The sequence below is a fragment of the Lindgomyces ingoldianus genome (genome assembly GCF_010093535.1).
Source record: "Lindgomyces ingoldianus strain ATCC 200398 unplaced genomic scaffold BDR25scaffold_16, whole genome shotgun sequence".
In the NCBI taxonomy this organism is placed as follows: Eukaryota; Fungi; Ascomycota; class Dothideomycetes; order Pleosporales; family Lindgomycetaceae; genus Lindgomyces; species Lindgomyces ingoldianus.
This window is the reverse complement of record NW_022985177.1, coordinates 1,118,832-1,137,678: the sequence shown is the minus strand read 5'-3', so window position 1 is coordinate 1,137,678 and position 18,847 is coordinate 1,118,832. Positions and strand designations below refer to the sequence as shown.

The following is an 18,847-nucleotide window of genomic DNA, read 5'->3' as shown; positions in this document are numbered from 1 at the left end:
ATAGCATCTAGGATAATAACATGTACAAGTTTAGCAAGATAAAGTTTATAATTAGCTAGATATCTCTTAACTATACTTACGCTTAAAACTTTACTTTAAGCTCTAAATAACACTTTACAAACATACTAGGCTAGTTTATGCGAACATAGCCTAGATTACGCTTAGCGCGCAAAGAATTAGCTATATTAGCTATAAATGCTATCTAAGGGGAAATTCCTCGCGCATATAGCTTAAGTATAGTCTTAACAATTACCTACTCCTTTTTATTACCTAGCCTTTGTAATTTAGCTGTAGAATTAGCTTGTAAAGGTTGTCTAGCGCTGTAGTTATTTATTGTCTTTTATAGGACTCTACACATAGCTATAGCACATTTCTTTAAGAGTTTTATGTCTTATTTAAAAGCTTAGAGCGTAAGCTGTATCTAACATTCTTTTAGCGCGTTTAAGTAGTGTTGTGGGGAATGCATTAGTGTAGGAAGAGTGGTTTAGTGGGGTCTTGGCAAAAGTAAGCGACTTAGGTGTGTGAGCAACTCGCCTATGAAGTACGTTATAATAAGTTTTTTATATAATAATAAGGTTTTAGTTACGTATATAATTGTATATATTTTAAAAAATATCTAATATTTTAAAGTATTATTATATAGTAAATAGCTTTTATATTAATATAATTCCTACATAAATACTTTTACATACATATAATAAAAGTATTAAAAAGTAAATATCTATATTTTATATTATTAATACCTATTTTATTTAAATATAAAGCTTTTTAAGTAAAAAATTTATATATTATATATTATAAAATTAAAGCTATTATATAAAAAATTTTCACTATATTTTAGCTTAATATATATATAATTCCTTATATTTAAAATTTCATGCTTATAGCTGTAGTAGTTATGAAAATGAGGGGAGTAGTTGTGTGTGGTGGGGTGTGCGTCAGGTGGGGCCGAGCGTCAGCTGATAAAATACGGTATCTGACACTCACTTTTGCCAAGACCACACCACAACAAACTTTATTATGGCCCATAACAACCCGCTCTGGCACTATAGAGTACAGTACAGCCTAGAATATTATTTAGATACTACTTATACTTCTTGCTTACACGTTTGCGCGTTATGCCCAGTCTAATTGCGCTGTCCGCAGCGCCTTTAGGACTGCTCACCTACTTTAGCTTACACCTGCTTCTTTGCCTTCTTCCTGTCACTGCGCGCCCTAACCTCCTTTAAAGCTGTTAAGCGCAGGCCTTTCTAAATGTAGCTGCCTTATTAGCTGCTTAAAGCTTAGTAATTTCCTATTACGCTAACACTAGCTTATGCATAATTATTGCTGCCCTTTTTAAGACTTTTTTTCTAGAGGCATTACCCCTCTAGAACCCTCTCTATATGTAGAGCTACTTGCAACACAACTAATATCTACTAGGGATTGCTGCCTGCTGCTGTAATCTACTATAGTTTGCTAAAATTTGCTATAGTTTGCCGCAATTTGCTGTAGTTTGCTGTAATTTGCTGTAGTTTACTATAATTTGCTGTAGTTTGCTACAATTTGCTGCAATTTACTTTATGCATTTCTTAACACTACTAGGTAATCTCTTACTAACAACTCTAGACATTAGTCTATTATATTTAAACAGCAGTTAAAGAAGCTAAACTAGCGGTTGTGGAAGCAAAACAGCTTGTTAAGGTATTACATGTACTACATTAATCTTTGCGGCGATAGAGAGGCAGAGGCAGAGGCAGAGGCAGAGGCAGCGCTAGAGCTCCCCAGCACTCTAAGAAATTCCTGCAGAGGCAACAAACTACACAAGCTGCAGCTCTACAACTAGGGCTTTAATGCTAAAACAATTAAATTAAAAATATTAGGTAGCAGTATTAGGCGTAGCGTGGCGGTATTAGGCGGTGAAAGAAACAGGTGCAACGCTAGAGACTACAAGGCGCAAAAAAAAGGAAGACTATTGCAAGAGCAGAAACGCGTTAAGAGCTAAAGCTAAAACCTGTTCTTTTAATTACAGCTAATAATTAACTAATTTCTAAATAACTAATCTTAAATTTACATAAACTTTAAGTTTTTAAAAAAAAATTTTTACTAACCTAATTAAAGCTAAAAATTAGCTAGCTATTATTTACTTTTTTTCATAGCTATATTAGTGTGTTAGGGATTAGCATTAGCTATATTAGTGTGTTAGAGATTAGAATTAGCTACACTTAGTTATAGGCTATAATTAGTTACATGCTATAGTTAAATATTGTTGTTATATGTCTATTACTTATCTAATACTACTTTGCTAAGTATTATGCTGTAACTATTTTTTAACTTAAATAACCTACTATTACAGTTTATAGTTAGACTAATAAAGACTTTTAGAAAGTGCCCTACTTTTTAAACAGACAAGGATAGAATCTGTTTATGCTTAAATAGAAGGAACTAGACAACCTAACTAGGTTGCATCCTAACCCTAAGGATTAGCTACTAGGGGAATGTATTACCTAATAGGAACACATCTGCAAAGGCTATAAGGCTAGGCATGCTAAGGGTAGCAGCTTTAGCAAAAGAGGAGTAGTTCTTATAAGACTAAGTAGGGCTAAGTTAACAGGACTTACAGCTACTATTAAAGTACATAGGCCCTAAGAAGATTAACCTTAAAAAGATAAAATTAATATTTAGTTTATTTTTTATATAGACTAAGTAGCATTCTAGATTTTTAAAAAGCTATAATACTAGTTGTATATCTTACACTATATATACCTTTTTTTATTTAATAGAACTGTTTAACCTAGTGCCTTATACTGCTGTCTAAAAGTAAACTATAATTAGGCCTATCTTATTACTGCTCTTTTTACCCTACCTTGCGCTATTAGCTAGGCTGTACACCTGGTAACGCTGCGCTCTTTTTGCTATACCCCTCTTAGGCCCGCGTACTCGCATTACTACAAGTAAAGATTGTAACACCTACCTTAATACGCTAACTATTGCTCTAAGCAAGCTTTGCTTTTACAGATTATTTATAAACTGTTGTAGTATTTTAAAACTATAGTTTTTATTTTTTTTATAGTGTTTTAATTTTAGAGTGTCTAAATATAAGTGCTTTATAATATTCTTAGATTAAGTTTTTTTACTTTTATTAAGCTAAAGTAAAAGTTATAATTAATTTTTTAGAAGCTAGTTTATTATATACTAGGCCTTTTTTAGTTTCTTTAAACATTATAAATTTCTTAGTGTTCTTTTTAATTTTTTTTAAAATAGTCTAGTCTCTAGCTTAGAGCGTCTACCTACTAGTTACTTAATCTAGTAACATGCTTAATTATAAAGTTAAACTAAGCTAGTTCTATAGCCTATTATATATGCATAGGGAATAGTTTCTTAGTTATTAGAAAAGTAACTAACTTAGCATAGTTTATAAACACATTAAAATATTTTCTAGTTCTTTATAGCTTAGTTTTCTAAACCTTTAAAGCATTAATAATAGCTTTTAGTTTTTTATTAAGTATACTATACTTTTATTTAAATAGAGAGAACTTAGCTAAGTAGTAAGCTATATTAATTTCTATAAACTCTTAGTTATGCTATTTAGGCTAACTAATGCCTCTACTACTTTCTAGCAAGTTATAAACACAGCTTTAAACTCCTACTTAGATGTCTTTATACTAGTATACCTAGATAATATACTTGTCTACACTAAAAAAACTAAAGAAGACTATGTTTCTAAAGTTAAACAAGTACTAGATAAACTTTAAAAGTATAGCTTACATCTTTAACTCTCTAAGTATAAGTTTAATGTGTAAAAAATAAAATACTTAAGATTTATAATAAATAAAAAAGAAATTAAAATTAACTTAAAAAAAGTCTAGAAAGTCTTAAAGTAGCCTAAGCCTACTATAGTAAAGAAAATTAGAAGATTTCTTAGACTATCTAGTTATATAAAAAGAATAATTAAGAACTACTTAAAAATTAATTTTCTCTTAACTAATACTATAGTAAAGAAAAGAGCTATATTAAAGTTTATATAAAGTTTTATAATAGCTACTATATTTAATACTTGTAAATATATAATAAGTAGTAAACTAATTTTAAGAATGTACAACTTTTAGTTAGAAACTAAGGTAAATACTAACACATCTATATAAGCAGAAGAAGCAGTGCTCTACTAAAAACAAGAGAATAGATGTTAGCATCTAGTAGCCTATTATTCTGCTAAGTGTTCCCCCTTTAAAGTAGACTACAGTATACTAGATAAAGAACTAAAAACTATAGTAAACACTTTAAAGACATAGAAAATACAGCTTTAGAGAATTAAAAAATAATTTAAAGTGTTTACTAACTACACTAACTTTGTTACTTTTTTTACTAAAAAAAAAAGATTCTTAATGTATGTATAATAGGTAATAAAACTAGCATAGTTTAATTTTATAATAAAACATATTACTAGAATAAGTAATTAGTAAGCTAATACTCTAAGCTAAAAAGCAGATTACTTTAAAAAAAATAAGAAAGATAGTAAAAAATTTACACTATTTTATAAAAAAAAACGTGTTAGTGTATAATAGGCCTACACTTATAACAACTATTGCTTCTCCTAATTTACTATAATAAGGCTAAAAAAAAACCTTACTTAAGAACATTATAAAGCTTTAATATTTAGGCACTTTAGAATTAGAACTTTATAAAAGAAGCTAAAAGTAGCTATTCTTTAAATAATACTACGCTTAAAGTATTTATACATAAAGGTATTACATAAGTGTAATGTTTATAATTAAAATAACGTTTAAAGACATAAACTCTATAGAGCCTTATAACTAATTAAGGCCTTTAAACAACCTTAGACTATAGTAACTATATACTTTATTATAGGCCTACCTTTATTACTTAAACTGGGATTAGAAAGGCTTTATAATATAATTGTAGTAACTATTAATAAAACTACTAAGTTCTTATACTTTTAAGCATTAGAAAAAATAATAATAGCTAAAAAACTAATATATAAATTAAAAAGATATGTCTTAAGTATTTATAGTAGTCTAGAGGTAATAGTTTCTAACTATAATAAGCTGTTTACTACCTACTTCTAGTAAGCTGCTATACAGCATTTAAACATTATCTATAAGCTATCTACAGCTTACTACCCTTAGACAGATAGACAGATAGAATAAGTAAACATAGAAATAGAAAAATACTTATAAAAGTATATTTTCTTTAAATAAATAAATTAGGCTAAATAGCTTTTAATAGCCTAGCTAGCTATTAACACTTTTAAGTTATTAATAATAAGAAAGACACCTTACAAGGCTAATTTTAGCTACTACTTGCGCTACACTTTCTAGAGAACACAACTGCAGGACCTAGTTAAAGCTATTAATAGAGTAAATTAGTTATTAGAACTTTACTAAAAGTTAGTAATTAAGGCCTAAAACATAAATAAATAAATAAATAAATAAATAAATAAATAAATAAATAAATAAATAAATAAATAAATAATAAAAACTTAATCTAAGGCTCTTAAGATCTAGCTAAGAGACTATGTGTATTTAGACATAAAGCATTTATAAACACCTAGACCCTTTAGAAAGCTAGTAGAAAAATAAATTAGCCTTTATAAAGTGCTATAGATATAAAGAGATAATTATAAGCTAAAATTTTCTTTTATTATAAAAATATATCCCTAGTTTTACATCTTTTGCCTAGAAAAGACCTTAAAACAGATTCTCTTATTTATAGTAAAATATAAAGACATTAAAATAGAATATAAAGTAGAATAAATTATACACAATAAAAAAAGCAAATAAAAACTTTTAGTAAAATAAAAAAATAGCTTACTAGTAAAAATATATAAAAACTAATTAGGAACTTAATAAATGCTTACTAACTACTAGAGAAGTATTAGTCCTTTTATCTAAATAAAACTACCTAGGCAAAAGGTTGCCTAAGTTAAAAGAAGTAAAAACTATGCTAGTAGAGCTATTAGATAGCGGCAATGTAGGAGGCTAAAAGCCTAACAAAGCTAGCTAGAGAGGTAATAGGCCTCTAGCCTCCGCCTTTAGTGCTTTAATTTTATCTAGTAATAAAAAGTCTTTTTTAAAATACTTTACTTTTTAATTATAAAGAAGTTTTAACTAATTTTTAAAATAAGATCTTTAAGTAGTAGCTTCTTTTATGCCTTTAAAGTAAGGGCAGTAGTAGTAGTATAACACTTTAGTACTTATTTCTTCTTTTTCTAAGCCTTTTATAATTTGCGCTAAACTTTCTTTTTTTTCTCTTTTTAAGTAATCTTAAGCGTAATTAGAAATAAAGGTATTATAGTAACATTCTTTATAAACACACTTTACACAGTTATTAGAAGATAAAGTTAAAACATAGAAAAAACTTAAAAAATAGTACAGACTATAAAAACATATTTTTATGTAATAAAACAGTTTAAACTAAAGTGTAACATAGAACTAATAAACATAGCTTAGCTAATAAGGCATTATTAAAACTTAAAAAGATAGACATATGTAAAGCCTTTATTAAAAGGTATACACTAGTAATAAATAATTTTTAACACTTATAACAGTGTAAGCAAAGCAGTAAAGACGCTGCTAGAGAGAAAAGCCTACGTGTTATAGTTTATAGTTAGACTAACAGAGACTTTTAAGAAATGCCTTACTTTCTAAATAAATAAAAATAGAACCTGTTTATAGTTAAATAGAAAGAACTAGATAACCTAACTAGGTTGCGCTCTAATCCTAGAGATTAGCTGCTTAGAGAATGTACTATCTAATAGGAACACGCCTGCAGCGGTAGCAGGACTAGGCATGCCAAGAGTAACAGCCCTAGTAGGGAAAGCGTAAGTCCTGCAAAACTAGGCAGGGCTAGGCTAGCAGGACTTGCAGGTATTATTAAAGTATATAAAGGCTGTTGGAAAGGACAACTTAGGGGGGTGTAATTAAAATCTAGTTTATTCTCTATATAAACTAAGTAGCATTTTAGTTTTATAAGAGAGCTAAATACTATCTGTATATCTTACACTATATATACCTTCTCTCCTGTTTAACACAAACTGTTTAACCTAGTGTCTCATACCGCTGTCTAAGGGCAAACCACGATCAGGCCTATCCTATCCCATCTCCGCATTACCTGCGCCATTAACCAGACTGTACACCTGGTGACGACGCGCCCTTCCTCCCGCTATCCCCTTTTAGGCCCGCGTACTCGCATCACTACAAGTAAGGATTGTAACACGCTGCTGCTGCGTACAGACACAGCATAATAGTTATAGTAGTAATAAACACGTTAGGCTGCTTTAGCTATTAACGTACTTTACAAGCAAGTTGCTTACACACCTAAGTTGCTTACTTTTACTAAGACCTTACTAAACTACTTTTTTTACACTAATATATTTCTAACAACACTACTTAAACATGCTAAAAGAATATTAAATATAGCTTATACTCTAAGCTTTTAAATAAAATATAAAATTTTTAAAAAAATATACTATAGCTGTCTGTACGTAAGTACAGCTAAATTAGGTTGCCTGAAACGTTAGCTATCTAGCCTATGCGTTAGGAGCTATATGTACTTAAGAGTCCTCTTTCTTTGTATAAAGAAAAAGGGTAGTAGTTAATAACAAAAAAATCTTTACCTACTTACCTCTTAGTACGCCTCTTAGGCGTATGTTTGTTTAATTAAACCTAGGTTAACTAACACTAATTAGTCTATTAATAAACTGTTTTACTACAAAAGCTTAAACCTACTACGTGCGTAGCCACACAGAGAGGGCTTTTTAAGCCTTTATAGAAAACCTGTCTTTTTAATAGGCAGATTTGCAAAGATTAATAAAACTACTACTGTACAAGAAGCTTACACCTACTGCGTGCGTAGCTATGCAGAGAAGGTACAAAGAAGCTTACATCTACTGTGTGCATAGCCACACAGAGAGGGGTAAGCAAGCCTTATGCGCGCCCCTAGATTAACTAATTGCACAAAGACAAGATTAGCAACCTGCTGCGTGCATAGCTACATAGAGAGGGCTTACTACTAAGCCTTTATGCGCCCTAGAGCCTTCTGTTAATACAGGCTGTGCAACTACTTGCCTACTGCGTGTGTAGCTACGCAGAGGAGATAATACAGGCCGCATAATTAGAAACCTACTGCGTGCGTAGCTACACAGAGGAGGCTCCTTATTAGCAGCCTGCCTTGTTAACACCCCCCCCCTTAATTAGTTGCTTACATAGAAGGCAACTAACTAACACCCTTTACCCCCCTAGAGATTAATTGCTCGCACAAAGGCAGTCTACCACTAATACCCCCTCTAGTTGCCCGCACAAAGGGCACCCCTAACACCTTACACCTCCTACCCCCCACCTTAGCTATAGAACCTCTATGGTTATATAAAGAGTTGTTAAGGGTTACTTATGTATTAAAAACAGTCCTACACAGAGAAGTAAACTTTTACCTTATAAAAAATAATTATCTTAATATAAATATAAACTCTACATAACTATAATAATGCTTATACGCAGTATACATTTTAATTAACATGTGTTACAAGATAGCTAGAAGAGAGTACACACTATAAGATAATAACTTTTAGGAATAGACAACGCACAATTTTAACCTCCTCCTCTGTGCAATTAGGCAAGAGCTATTGCTTGCCTACGCAGAGCACAGGCACTATCCTAGAGGGAAGGCAAATTGTACGCAGGCTAAGAAGCTAGAGGATATTATAAATAGAAGAGGTATTAAGGGTCCACTCTAGAAGAGGAAGAAGAGAGAGCAAAAAGAAAAAGAAGAAAAAGAAGTAAAATTAACATATAAATAAGTAAGTAACTTTATAAAAATAAAAGTTGCTAGTGTCTAAACATTAATTACAGGTATATTAATTTAACTCTATGTAGATATTATGTAAGCTTATCTTACATAATATCTGTGCAGGCTTAGCAGGGGGCTAGTATAAAACTAGCCATCCTAATGTACTTAGGATGGCAGCTGTCACCAGAATTAATACATTGTGTTGCCTGCTTACCTCTTAGTACGCCCCTTAGGCGTACGTTCGTTCGATCGAACCCAGGTCAACCGACAATAGCTATATATAAAGTTTTTTAAAAAATAATAAATAACTATAGCACTAGATAACTTTTATAAGCTAATTTTATAGCTAACTTATAAAAGCTAAGTAATAAAAAAAAGTAAGTAATTATTAAGACAATACTTAAGCTAACGTACTTCACAGGCGAGTTGCTCACACACCTAAGTTGCTTACTTTTGCTAAGACCCTACTAAACTACCCTTTCTACACTAATGCATTCCCCACAACACTACTTAGACGCGCTAAAAGAATATTAGATATAGCTTACACTCTAAGCTTTTAAATAAGACATAAAACTTTTAAAAAAATATGCTATAGCTATGTACAAAGTTCTATAAAAGATAATAAATAACTATAGCGCTAAACAACCTTTATAAGCTAATTCTACAGCTAAATTATAAAGGCTAGGCAATAAAAAAAGCAGGTAATTATTAAGACTATACTTAAGCTATATGCGCAAGAAATTTCCTCTTAAATAGTATTTATAGCTAATATAGCTAATTTTTTGCGCGCTAAGCGTAATCTAGGCTATATTTATATAAACTAGCCTAGTATGTTTATAAAGTGTTATTTAAAGCTTAAAGTAAAGTTTTAAGTATAAGTATAGTTAAAAGATATTTAGCTAATTATAAACCTTATTTTACTAAAGTTATATGTGTTATTATCTTAGATACTATACTTAGCTTTAATATTCTTTATAAAGCTAAACTTACTTTAAATTACTCTAGAACTTTTATAAAAAGCTTTTTTATAGTTATACTTACACTTAAATGTTACTTTAAGCTTTAAATAATGCTTTACAAACATACTAGGCTAGTTTATGTAAACATAGCCTAGATTACGCTTAGCGCGCAAAGAATTAGCTATATTAGCTATAAATGCTATTTAAAAGGAAATTCCTTACGCAAATAGCTTAAGTATAGTTTTAATAATTACCTACTTTTTTTTATTTTCTAGCTTTTATAATTTAGCTGTAGAATTAGCTTATAAAAGTTATCTAGTGCTATAGTTATTTATTATTTTTTATAAGACTTTATATATAGCTATAGCATATTTCTTTAAAAGTTTTATGTTTTATTTAAAAGCTTAGAGTGTAAGCTGTATCTAACATTTTTTTAGCGCGTCTAAGTAGTGTTGTAGGGAATGCATTAGTGTAGGAAGAGTAGTTTAGTAGAGTCTTAGCAAAAGTAAGCAACTTAGGTGTGTAAGCAACTCGCCTGTAAAGTACGTTATATACATAAGAATTTTCCTTTTAAATAGCATTTATAGCTAATATAGCTAATTTTTTACACACTAAGTATAATCTAGGCTATATTAGCATAAACTAGCCTAGTATGTTTATAAAGTATTATTTAAAGCTTAAAGTAAAGTTTTAAGTGTAAGTATAGTTAATAAATATTTAGCTTATAATAAAGCTTTTTAACTAAAGTTATATATATTATTATTTTAAATGCTATACTTAGCTTTAATATTCTTTATAAGGCTAAACTTACTTTAAATTACTTTAAGACTTTTATAAAAAGCTTTTTTATAGTTATACTACACTTAAATGTTACTTTAAAGTCTAGATAATGCTTTTTAAACATACTAAGCTAGTTTATGCTAATATAGCCTAGATTATACTTAGCACATAAAAAATTAGCTATATTAGCTATAAATGCTATCTAAAAAAAAATCTTTATATATATAGCTTAAGTATAGTCTTAATAATTACTTACTTTTTTTATTACTTTGTTACGGTCTACGGTTGGACCAGCGTAACTCCACCAGCAGTGCTCCACAATCTAGCTAGGTTGGGACAGGGCTCGCTTAGAGACCAATCGGAGGACACGGAGGCAGCACGGCTGCCCGAAGTAATGGAGGAATGCGTCGTCCAATAGGGAGACGAGCCCAGGGAGCCGGAGGGAGCTCGTGGGAGCCCCTCTTGGCAGGCTCCCCTAAGCTCCCGCCAACTCCTCTTGGCGCCCCAGCATCTGTATATAGTTCCTACATTAAACAACCTTTAGAAAGTGTGTTTAACGTTTAGTTTATTTATTACATAGACTAAGTAGCATTTAGCTTTCTAAAGAGCTGCAATACTATTTGTATATCTTGCACTATATATACCTCCAACCCTGTCCAACAAGGACTGTTTGACCCGGCCTCCCTACTGCCGCATTAAGGGCAAACCACGATCCGGTCACTCTATATCACCCTCCATTAGCCCAATAGCCTGTACGTAGGACTGTACACCCTACCGGATTGGCCCCTTCTATCCGTCCTATCATCCCCTAGGAATATCACCAGACCCGAGTGCTTCCCGAAGCAAGGATTGTAACATACTTAGCCTTTATAAGTTACCTGTAGAATTAGCATATAAAAGTTATTTAGCGCTATAGTTATTTATTATTTTTTAAAAACTTTTATATATAGCTATAGCATGTTTTTTTAAAAGTTTTATGTTATATTTAAAAGCTTAAAGTGTAAGCTGTATCTAACATTTTTCTAGTGTATTTAAGTAGTATTGTTAGAAATGTATTAGTATAAAAAAAGTAGTTTAGTAAGGTTTTAGTAAAAGTAAGCAACTTAAGTGTGTAAGCAACTTGCCTGTAAAGTACATTAGTAAAAAAAAAAGAAATAAAAAAAAGTAAGCATATAATAAGTTTTAAAAAATAAATGCAGACTAGGAGTCTTATCAGCCTAAAACACTATTGTAATAGGCAGAGCAAGCTCTCTGTTGCTGCGAAGCGAAAGTACTAAATGGTTTACACTGCTTGAACTATTAGACGAATTGGCAAGTAAATTTAATACGAACAGGCGAATACATCCCTAGACGTACACAATAGCCCAGAGCTCGAATAGAATGTTTGAAAGAGGCAGAGGAAAGCAATGCGTATGCAGCAGCTTACTATTCTATACAAACGTATAGGTGACTTGCTTGAGGAGGAGGTAAGTGTAACGGCACAGGCAAGACAATGGGTCCGAATGCCGTAGGAATCCACTCAGAGGCATATGGGAGTGCGTGGGGACTTAATGACCTGGGAATCTTATTAACACCTATAGGCCTTGTATAAAGGATATTAGAAAACTACTAAGCTAGCTACAGAGGCAAGGTGCAACTAAATATATAGGGGAATAAGAGTACAGCAGGGGGTAGGGCAGAGTTAGGGCTAGGTTAAGTTAGGGTTAAGTTAAAGTTAGAGCTAATACAGGGATCCTTTAGATAAGTTCTAGGCAACCTAAGATAAAACAATTTATAAGAATTATTACACTACTCCCCCCTTTATAAACTAATAGCCCTTATTAGTAATTAGAGTAAAAAATATTACTATTACTTCTTTTATTTTTAAACTAGGTCTAATTTAGCTAGGTGTCCTTACTCTAAGTATTTCTTTGCACTGCTAGCAGTGTCCTTAAAACTAAAAGCTACACATGTAGTTATTAATTATTAGAGTAGTAAAAGTCCTTTATTAATTAAAAATAATTTAGATAAAATAATAATGTTTTTTTATAAGTTCTGCTTTTTAAATTATACGCTATACAGTAGGCTACTATAGCTTTAAAGAAGTTTATTTAAGTATATTTAAAACTATAGTTTAGTACTTGTAGGCTAGGAGAAAGCTTTTTTTATAAGTAGAAAAACTAATCTACTTAAGATACTCTTTCTTTAATAGCTACACTAATAAAGCACGCTTTAAATATAAAAAATGCTTTTTTTTATTTATTTTAAAAGTTTAAAACACTTATTACACTTTAGTTTTTTTTAACTAGTAATAAAATAAGCTTATAAAAGCTTTATTATATTTTTTACACTTTTAAACTAAAACTAGTCTAATTTAGCTAGGTATCCTAGCTCTAAATAATCCTTTGTAATACTAGCTATGTGTCTCTATATTAACACTATGTGTGCGCGCTTACTCTAATAGTAATCTAAATTAATGTTAAGTTTATTTATAATAAAAGCTTACTATTATTTAAATATAGGTTTTTTACTGTTTATAAAGATCTTAATTTTAAGTACATATTTAGTAAAAAGCATTTACTAGGTCTAAAAAGTGCTTAAAAAGTCTTTTACACTTAGAGTAGTAAAAGTAGTATAAAATGTTATTAAAAGTAATTTAAAGGTTAGTAGAAGTTAACTAGTAGTTTTTAGCTAAATTAGCTACTAAAGCTATGCTTATAATTAAGTAATTTAATTATTAATAAATATACTACTAAGAGTTAACTTTAAATTAGGTAAAACTATAGCTTTAGGTGCTATAAGAGTAGGTTTAGCTATTAACGTACTTCACAGGCGAGTTGCTTACACACCTAAGTTGCTTACTTTTACTAAGACCCTACTAAACTACTCTTCCTACACTAATGCATTCCCCACAACACTACTTAAACGCGCTAAAAGAACATTAGATACAGCTTACACTCTAAGCTTTTAAATAAAACATAAAACTTTTAAAGAAATGTGCTATAGCTATATATAAAGTTTTATAAAAAATAATAAATAACTATAGCACTAGATAACCTTTATAAGCTAATTCTACAGCTAAATTATAAAGGCTAGGCAATAAAAAGAAGTAGGTAATTATTAAGACTATACTTAAGCTATATACGCAAGGAATTTCCTCTTAAATAGCATTTATAGCTAATATAGCTAATTCTTTACACGCTAAGTGTAATCTAGGCTATATTTATATAAACTAGCCTAGTATGTTTATAAAGTGTTATTTAGAGCTTAAAGTAACATTTAAGCGTAAGTATAACTATAAAAGAGCTTTTTATAAGAGTTCTAGAGTAATTTAGAGCAGGTTTAGCCTTATAGAGAATATTAAAGCTAAGTATAGTATCTAGGATAATAATACATATAACTTTAGTAAAATAAAATTTATAATTAGCTAAATATCTTTTAACTATACTTATGCTTAAAACTTTACTTTAAGCTCTAAATAACGCTTTACAAACATACTAGGCTAGTTTATATAAACATAGCCTAGATTACGCTTAGCGCGCAAAAAATTAGCTATATTAGCTATAAATGCTATCTAAGAGAAAATTCCTTACGCATATAGCTTAAGTATAGTCTTAATAATTACTAACTTCTTTTTATTGCCTAGCCTTTATAATTTAGCTGTAGAATTAGCTTATAAAAGTTGTCTAGTGCTATAGTTATTTATTATTTTTTATAAAACTTTATACATAGCTATAGCACATTTCTTTAAAAGTTTTATGTCTTGTTTAAAAGCTTAGAGTGTAAGCTATATCTAATATTCTTTTAGCACATTTAAGTAGTGTTATAGGGAATGCATTAGTGTAGAAAGGGTAGTTTAGTAGGGTCTTAGCAAAAGTAAGCAACTTAGGTGTGTAAGCAACTCGCCTGTGAAGTACGTTAATATAAATTATTAATTAACTCTAGAGAGCTTACTATAGCTAAAGTGTATTTTAATTCTAGAATTAAAAAGTAGTTAGTTAGACATTAGTAGTTACTTTTAATTTTAATAAGTTATTAGTAGTCTCTAAGTTTTTACTTTAGCACACTTTGTATAACTTTTTTAAAGGTAATTTTAATTATAAGAGATAAAAAGTTCTAAACTTAAAAGCTTTAGTTAATAAAAAGTCTCTAGTATTTTATTTATAAACTAAATAGTTTAATATAATAGTGTATAAGTATTATAACTTAAACTAAATTCAATGTGTCTTAGGCTTAAATATAGTTAAATAAATAATTAGTGTAATATTATAATAAAGCTGTTACTAGTAATAGTAAGTTTTCTAATATAATGTAACAGCATAGGCAAGACAATAGGTCTAAATGCAGTAGAAATCTACTTAGAGGCATATAGAAGTGTGTAGGGACTTAATAACCTAGGAATCTTATTAACACCTATAGGCCTTGTACAAAGGATATTAGAAAACTACTAAGCTAGCTACAGGGGCAAGGTGCGACTAAACACATAGGGGAATAGAGGTACAGCAGGGGCAGGGCAGAGTCGGGGCCAGGTCGAGTCAGGGTCGAGTCAGGGTCGGAGCCGATACGGGGACCCTTCGGATAGGTTCCGGGCGACCCGAGATGGAACGATTCATGAGAATCGTTACAGTAAGTAGATAAGCTGAATGAATGTGTAGAGATAGGATGAGCCTACACAACTCCGAAGGCAATAGCTATTAGCAGGGTTGTGAGGATAAAGAAAGGTATACTCTCTTGTGTGTGTGTAGGTGTATGAAAGTGAGGCTAAAATACATGTTTGGAGTGGACTAATTAGTCAGTGGTGAACCACGTGACTGTAGTTGTCCTGGGCTTACAATTGCAAATTACATTTAAACTAACGTTACAGCTCTTATTAAGCAAATTGTATATAACTTAATGCGTATATACGAAAGAGATATGCTTAGACCTTCGAGAGAAAGGTTTCCTGCTGAGCTTAAATCTCCTGTGTTAATATCATGGCGTAACACGTATTGGGTAAGCAAGTGAACTTGTGGCTCTTCAAGACGCCTCTCAGGGGCGAAAAAGCTGAATGGGACCCCTGTCCAGGGCGACAAATCTGATTGGGACACCTATCCCTGTATTTTAATCTAAGTCGCCTTTTCGCGATGCAGTCCTGTTGCCTGCCCAAGATCAGGCGTTCGTGGCTGAGGGTTCCTGTGTCGAAATACGAAGCTTTAGCTAACAGCTGAATCGTAATTGCGGAGTGACTGGAATCCGAATCACTCATGGCGCTTAGTCGTACAAAGAGAACCAATCGCCTGAAATTTAAGGGGGTATTAACCACTTAGGCATCTCCAATAGATTGTTTTGCACTTCCTTCCGAGAAGATGCAATGGATAACCCGAAGAGCGACCCCAGACGCGGCTTGAACGCTGGTGGCTAAGCATATAACATCGAATATGCACTAATTATAGCAGCCATCCATGCTGTAGAGGAATAAAAATGAGCGTTAACGAGTCTGAGATAACAGCATGTAAAGTCTTCTCGCACCCTCCACTACATAAGATTCTTCCCCTAACCATTTCGCTCAACCCTAATCCGACAAGACAGATACTCTTTCGAGACAAATGTCTGCGCTGGGTGTTATCCCGATGCGGGCATCCGGCCTTCCTAATGCGGTCTTACCCTTCTGTCCAGGACCTTCTCGACTAGATGAGTACCCTTACTGGTACCGGCATCCTTCAGCCCCATCATTCCTCATCTGCACCCGCTGTCACGCCGACTATATTCAGCGAAGTCCATTTGAACCCTCCTTCGAGCGCTTCACTCCGGCATTCATCGACCGGGGCAATGTATGCCTTTTTGGTGAGCGCCCGCACATCATTAAAGTTCTCTGGCCCGCAGTCTTGCGCATTGGAAACCTTGGACTTCTCCTTGATTACATGAATCGCCGCGCTCCGATCCACAATTGCCGAAATGTTCTCGATAAGCGGCCGCTGTCCATGTTTGCCGCTTCGGAAGTACCAGGTCTTTTCCTCTGTGAAGGATGTTACCTGGACTATGTGGAGGGATCATTCTTCCAGTGGCGATTCTCGCCCGTTTCGGCATACCTCCAGGACAAGAAAGAGACTTGCGTGATGAATACTAGCGTGAGCCTCGGGTTGGAGAGACTGTTGGAAAAATATGCTAGTGCACAGGACTGGAGCGGTTTTGTCGCTGACTGGGTCGCCCGGAAGGCCCTCCCCGGTTGTTCCTCTACGCCCGAGAAGGCATCCTCTAGGAAATGGTTCGTCTCGATTTTCGACCTGCAACTGTACGTCTGTGAGACGTGCATGTGGGACCATATTATCCCACGCAAAATGCCATTCCATGAGGATTTCATCCCTGTGGAGGCTGTTCCCGAATCCCAAGGCAGCCATCTCGTTTGCTCTATGAGTGACTTTTGCGGTGTCGCCTTGTCCTATGCTATCAACTTAGCTGACGCCTTGAAGAGCAAGATCAGGTTCTGGAATCTGGTAGAGGCCAGTCGCAAAGCCCCCGCTTGCGGCAAGAATCCGGTTACTGCCGGAGGAAACGCTGGTTCGTGGGTGTCGCTTGTTCCGGATGGTAGCCTGGCCGTATGTCCCTTTCACGCGTCCCACTTCTTATTCCCCGAGTTACAGTCCTATCTCGTAAAGGGTGCTCGACCGACTTCAATGTGTGCACTCAACGGAAACTTTTCTGAGCTTGCGCTCCTGGTGTTCCACAAGCTCCACTGCCTCCTGTACGCGGGGGTAGCCGCCGATTTCCTGAATGGGGCCGAGACCTTAGCAACCTTGCCTCCGTGTCCTAGAAACAATGCAATTAAGAATGGGCGATGGTTTATGATAGGGGCGGCAAACGCATGTCCACGGTGTTGCATGACCTTCTTCCTAGGCATACAAATCAGCCTTGGTCTTGTTTTTCCAGACGGTCATCTCAAAGGCCCGACCATAGGAGTCCCGTCGCTTACGTCGTGCGATTTCTCGTCTATAAGAGTACGGCAAGCTTATATCGAGGCATGCAAGAAGGGTGATGCGTCAGGGTTGCTGGCGCTGGCCAAAACGAGAGACGAGATCCGCGCCAGCTTGATCTTGGCCAGAGGCAAGCGAGACCTGGCTTACAATGGCGCTCTACACAACGCGGTGCTAGGCACCGCGTATGGCGGGTTAGATAGCGCGTTAACTGCAGCCGGAGCTGACGGTGCCTATCTCCACGGGAATAGTAGGCTGGGTTGGTATAACACGACGGAAGGTGCTCAGAGCGCAATGTGTTTCGATGCAATGCAGCAGGGCTTTGGGAAAGCTGGCGATATGTCTGTGACTATGGAGATTGCCCGATTAGAGGCTCTCTGGAAAGAAGTCGAATAAAGCGGTGGGATGTTGACTGTTGTCAAATTCACAGCCTAGCAGCATGTCGTGCGTTCTAAGGTGGATATGTGAGGATTGGAAGCGATAGAGTGACTGCGGTAGCCCTTGTCGCACGTGTCTCACGCGATACCATACCTATGTACTGCACTATGCACTTATTAAGACTAGCTCCTTTCTCGTACAGTATATGTTCAGCCCAGAGCTCTCTCAAGCTCCTTAGACCTTACAATACACTTGTAACGGCACAGGCAAGACAATGGGTCCGAATGCGGTATGAATCCACTCAGAGGCATATGGGAGTGCGTGGGGACTTAGAAACCTGGGAATGCCATTAACGCCTATAGGCCTTGTACAAAGGATATTAGAAAACTACTAAGCTAGCTAAGGTGAGAGGTGCAACTAAATACTTAGGGGAATAAGGGTACAGCAGGGGGCAGGGCAGGGTTAGAGCAGATATAAGAAACCTTTAGATATAAGATTTGCTAGGTAGCTTCAAGTAAAATAAAATAAGTAAACAATTAGACAGCAAGCCTGCATTAGGAAATAGATGCGCTCTGTTCAGGCAATCCGGACCTCGCTTATAGTTTTCGCGCTACGCTCGAACTGGCAATCAACTTCGACGTCCATTATAAAAGGCCCCCTTCGCCATCATTTTCCCACCCTCTCCCTCACCTTTTTCTCTCTCCTCCGATCCCTCGGTCCCCACACCCCTCGTCAGTGCCATTTGCTCCTATTGGGCCTCCGCAATCCCGTGTGAGGCATTTTTCTCAAATCTCCGTCGCCGTCCAACACCGCACTGCTTGCGTCGTGCCTCTCATTTCACACCTGTGTGGACTGTGCTGCCCAGGTATTTATCTCCAGCTCTGGCTACTGCTAAAGCTGCTTGTGCACTCGCATCCGCAAGCGTTTCGCAGCCCACCAGCTTTCCATTCTCTCGTTCTCTCGCGCTCTCTCGCACTTAAGCACTCTTCGCTTCTCCATGTAAGCTCTCTACCCCTC

At 34.2% G+C, this 18,847-nt stretch overlaps 1 protein-coding gene across 1 annotated transcript; it reads left to right on the top strand.

Moving 5' to 3' along the window:
• Positions 1-16,016: 16,016 nt before the first annotated feature.
• Positions 16,017-18,129, top strand: BDR25DRAFT_303785 (uncharacterized protein). Its single transcript, XM_033690079.1, has one exon. It carries the CDS (start codon positions 16,088-16,090, stop codon positions 17,846-17,848), a length of 1,761 nt encoding a protein of 586 aa, XP_033547664.1. The 5' UTR covers positions 16,017-16,087; the 3' UTR covers positions 17,849-18,129.
• The last annotated feature ends 718 nt before the right edge of the window (positions 18,130-18,847 follow it).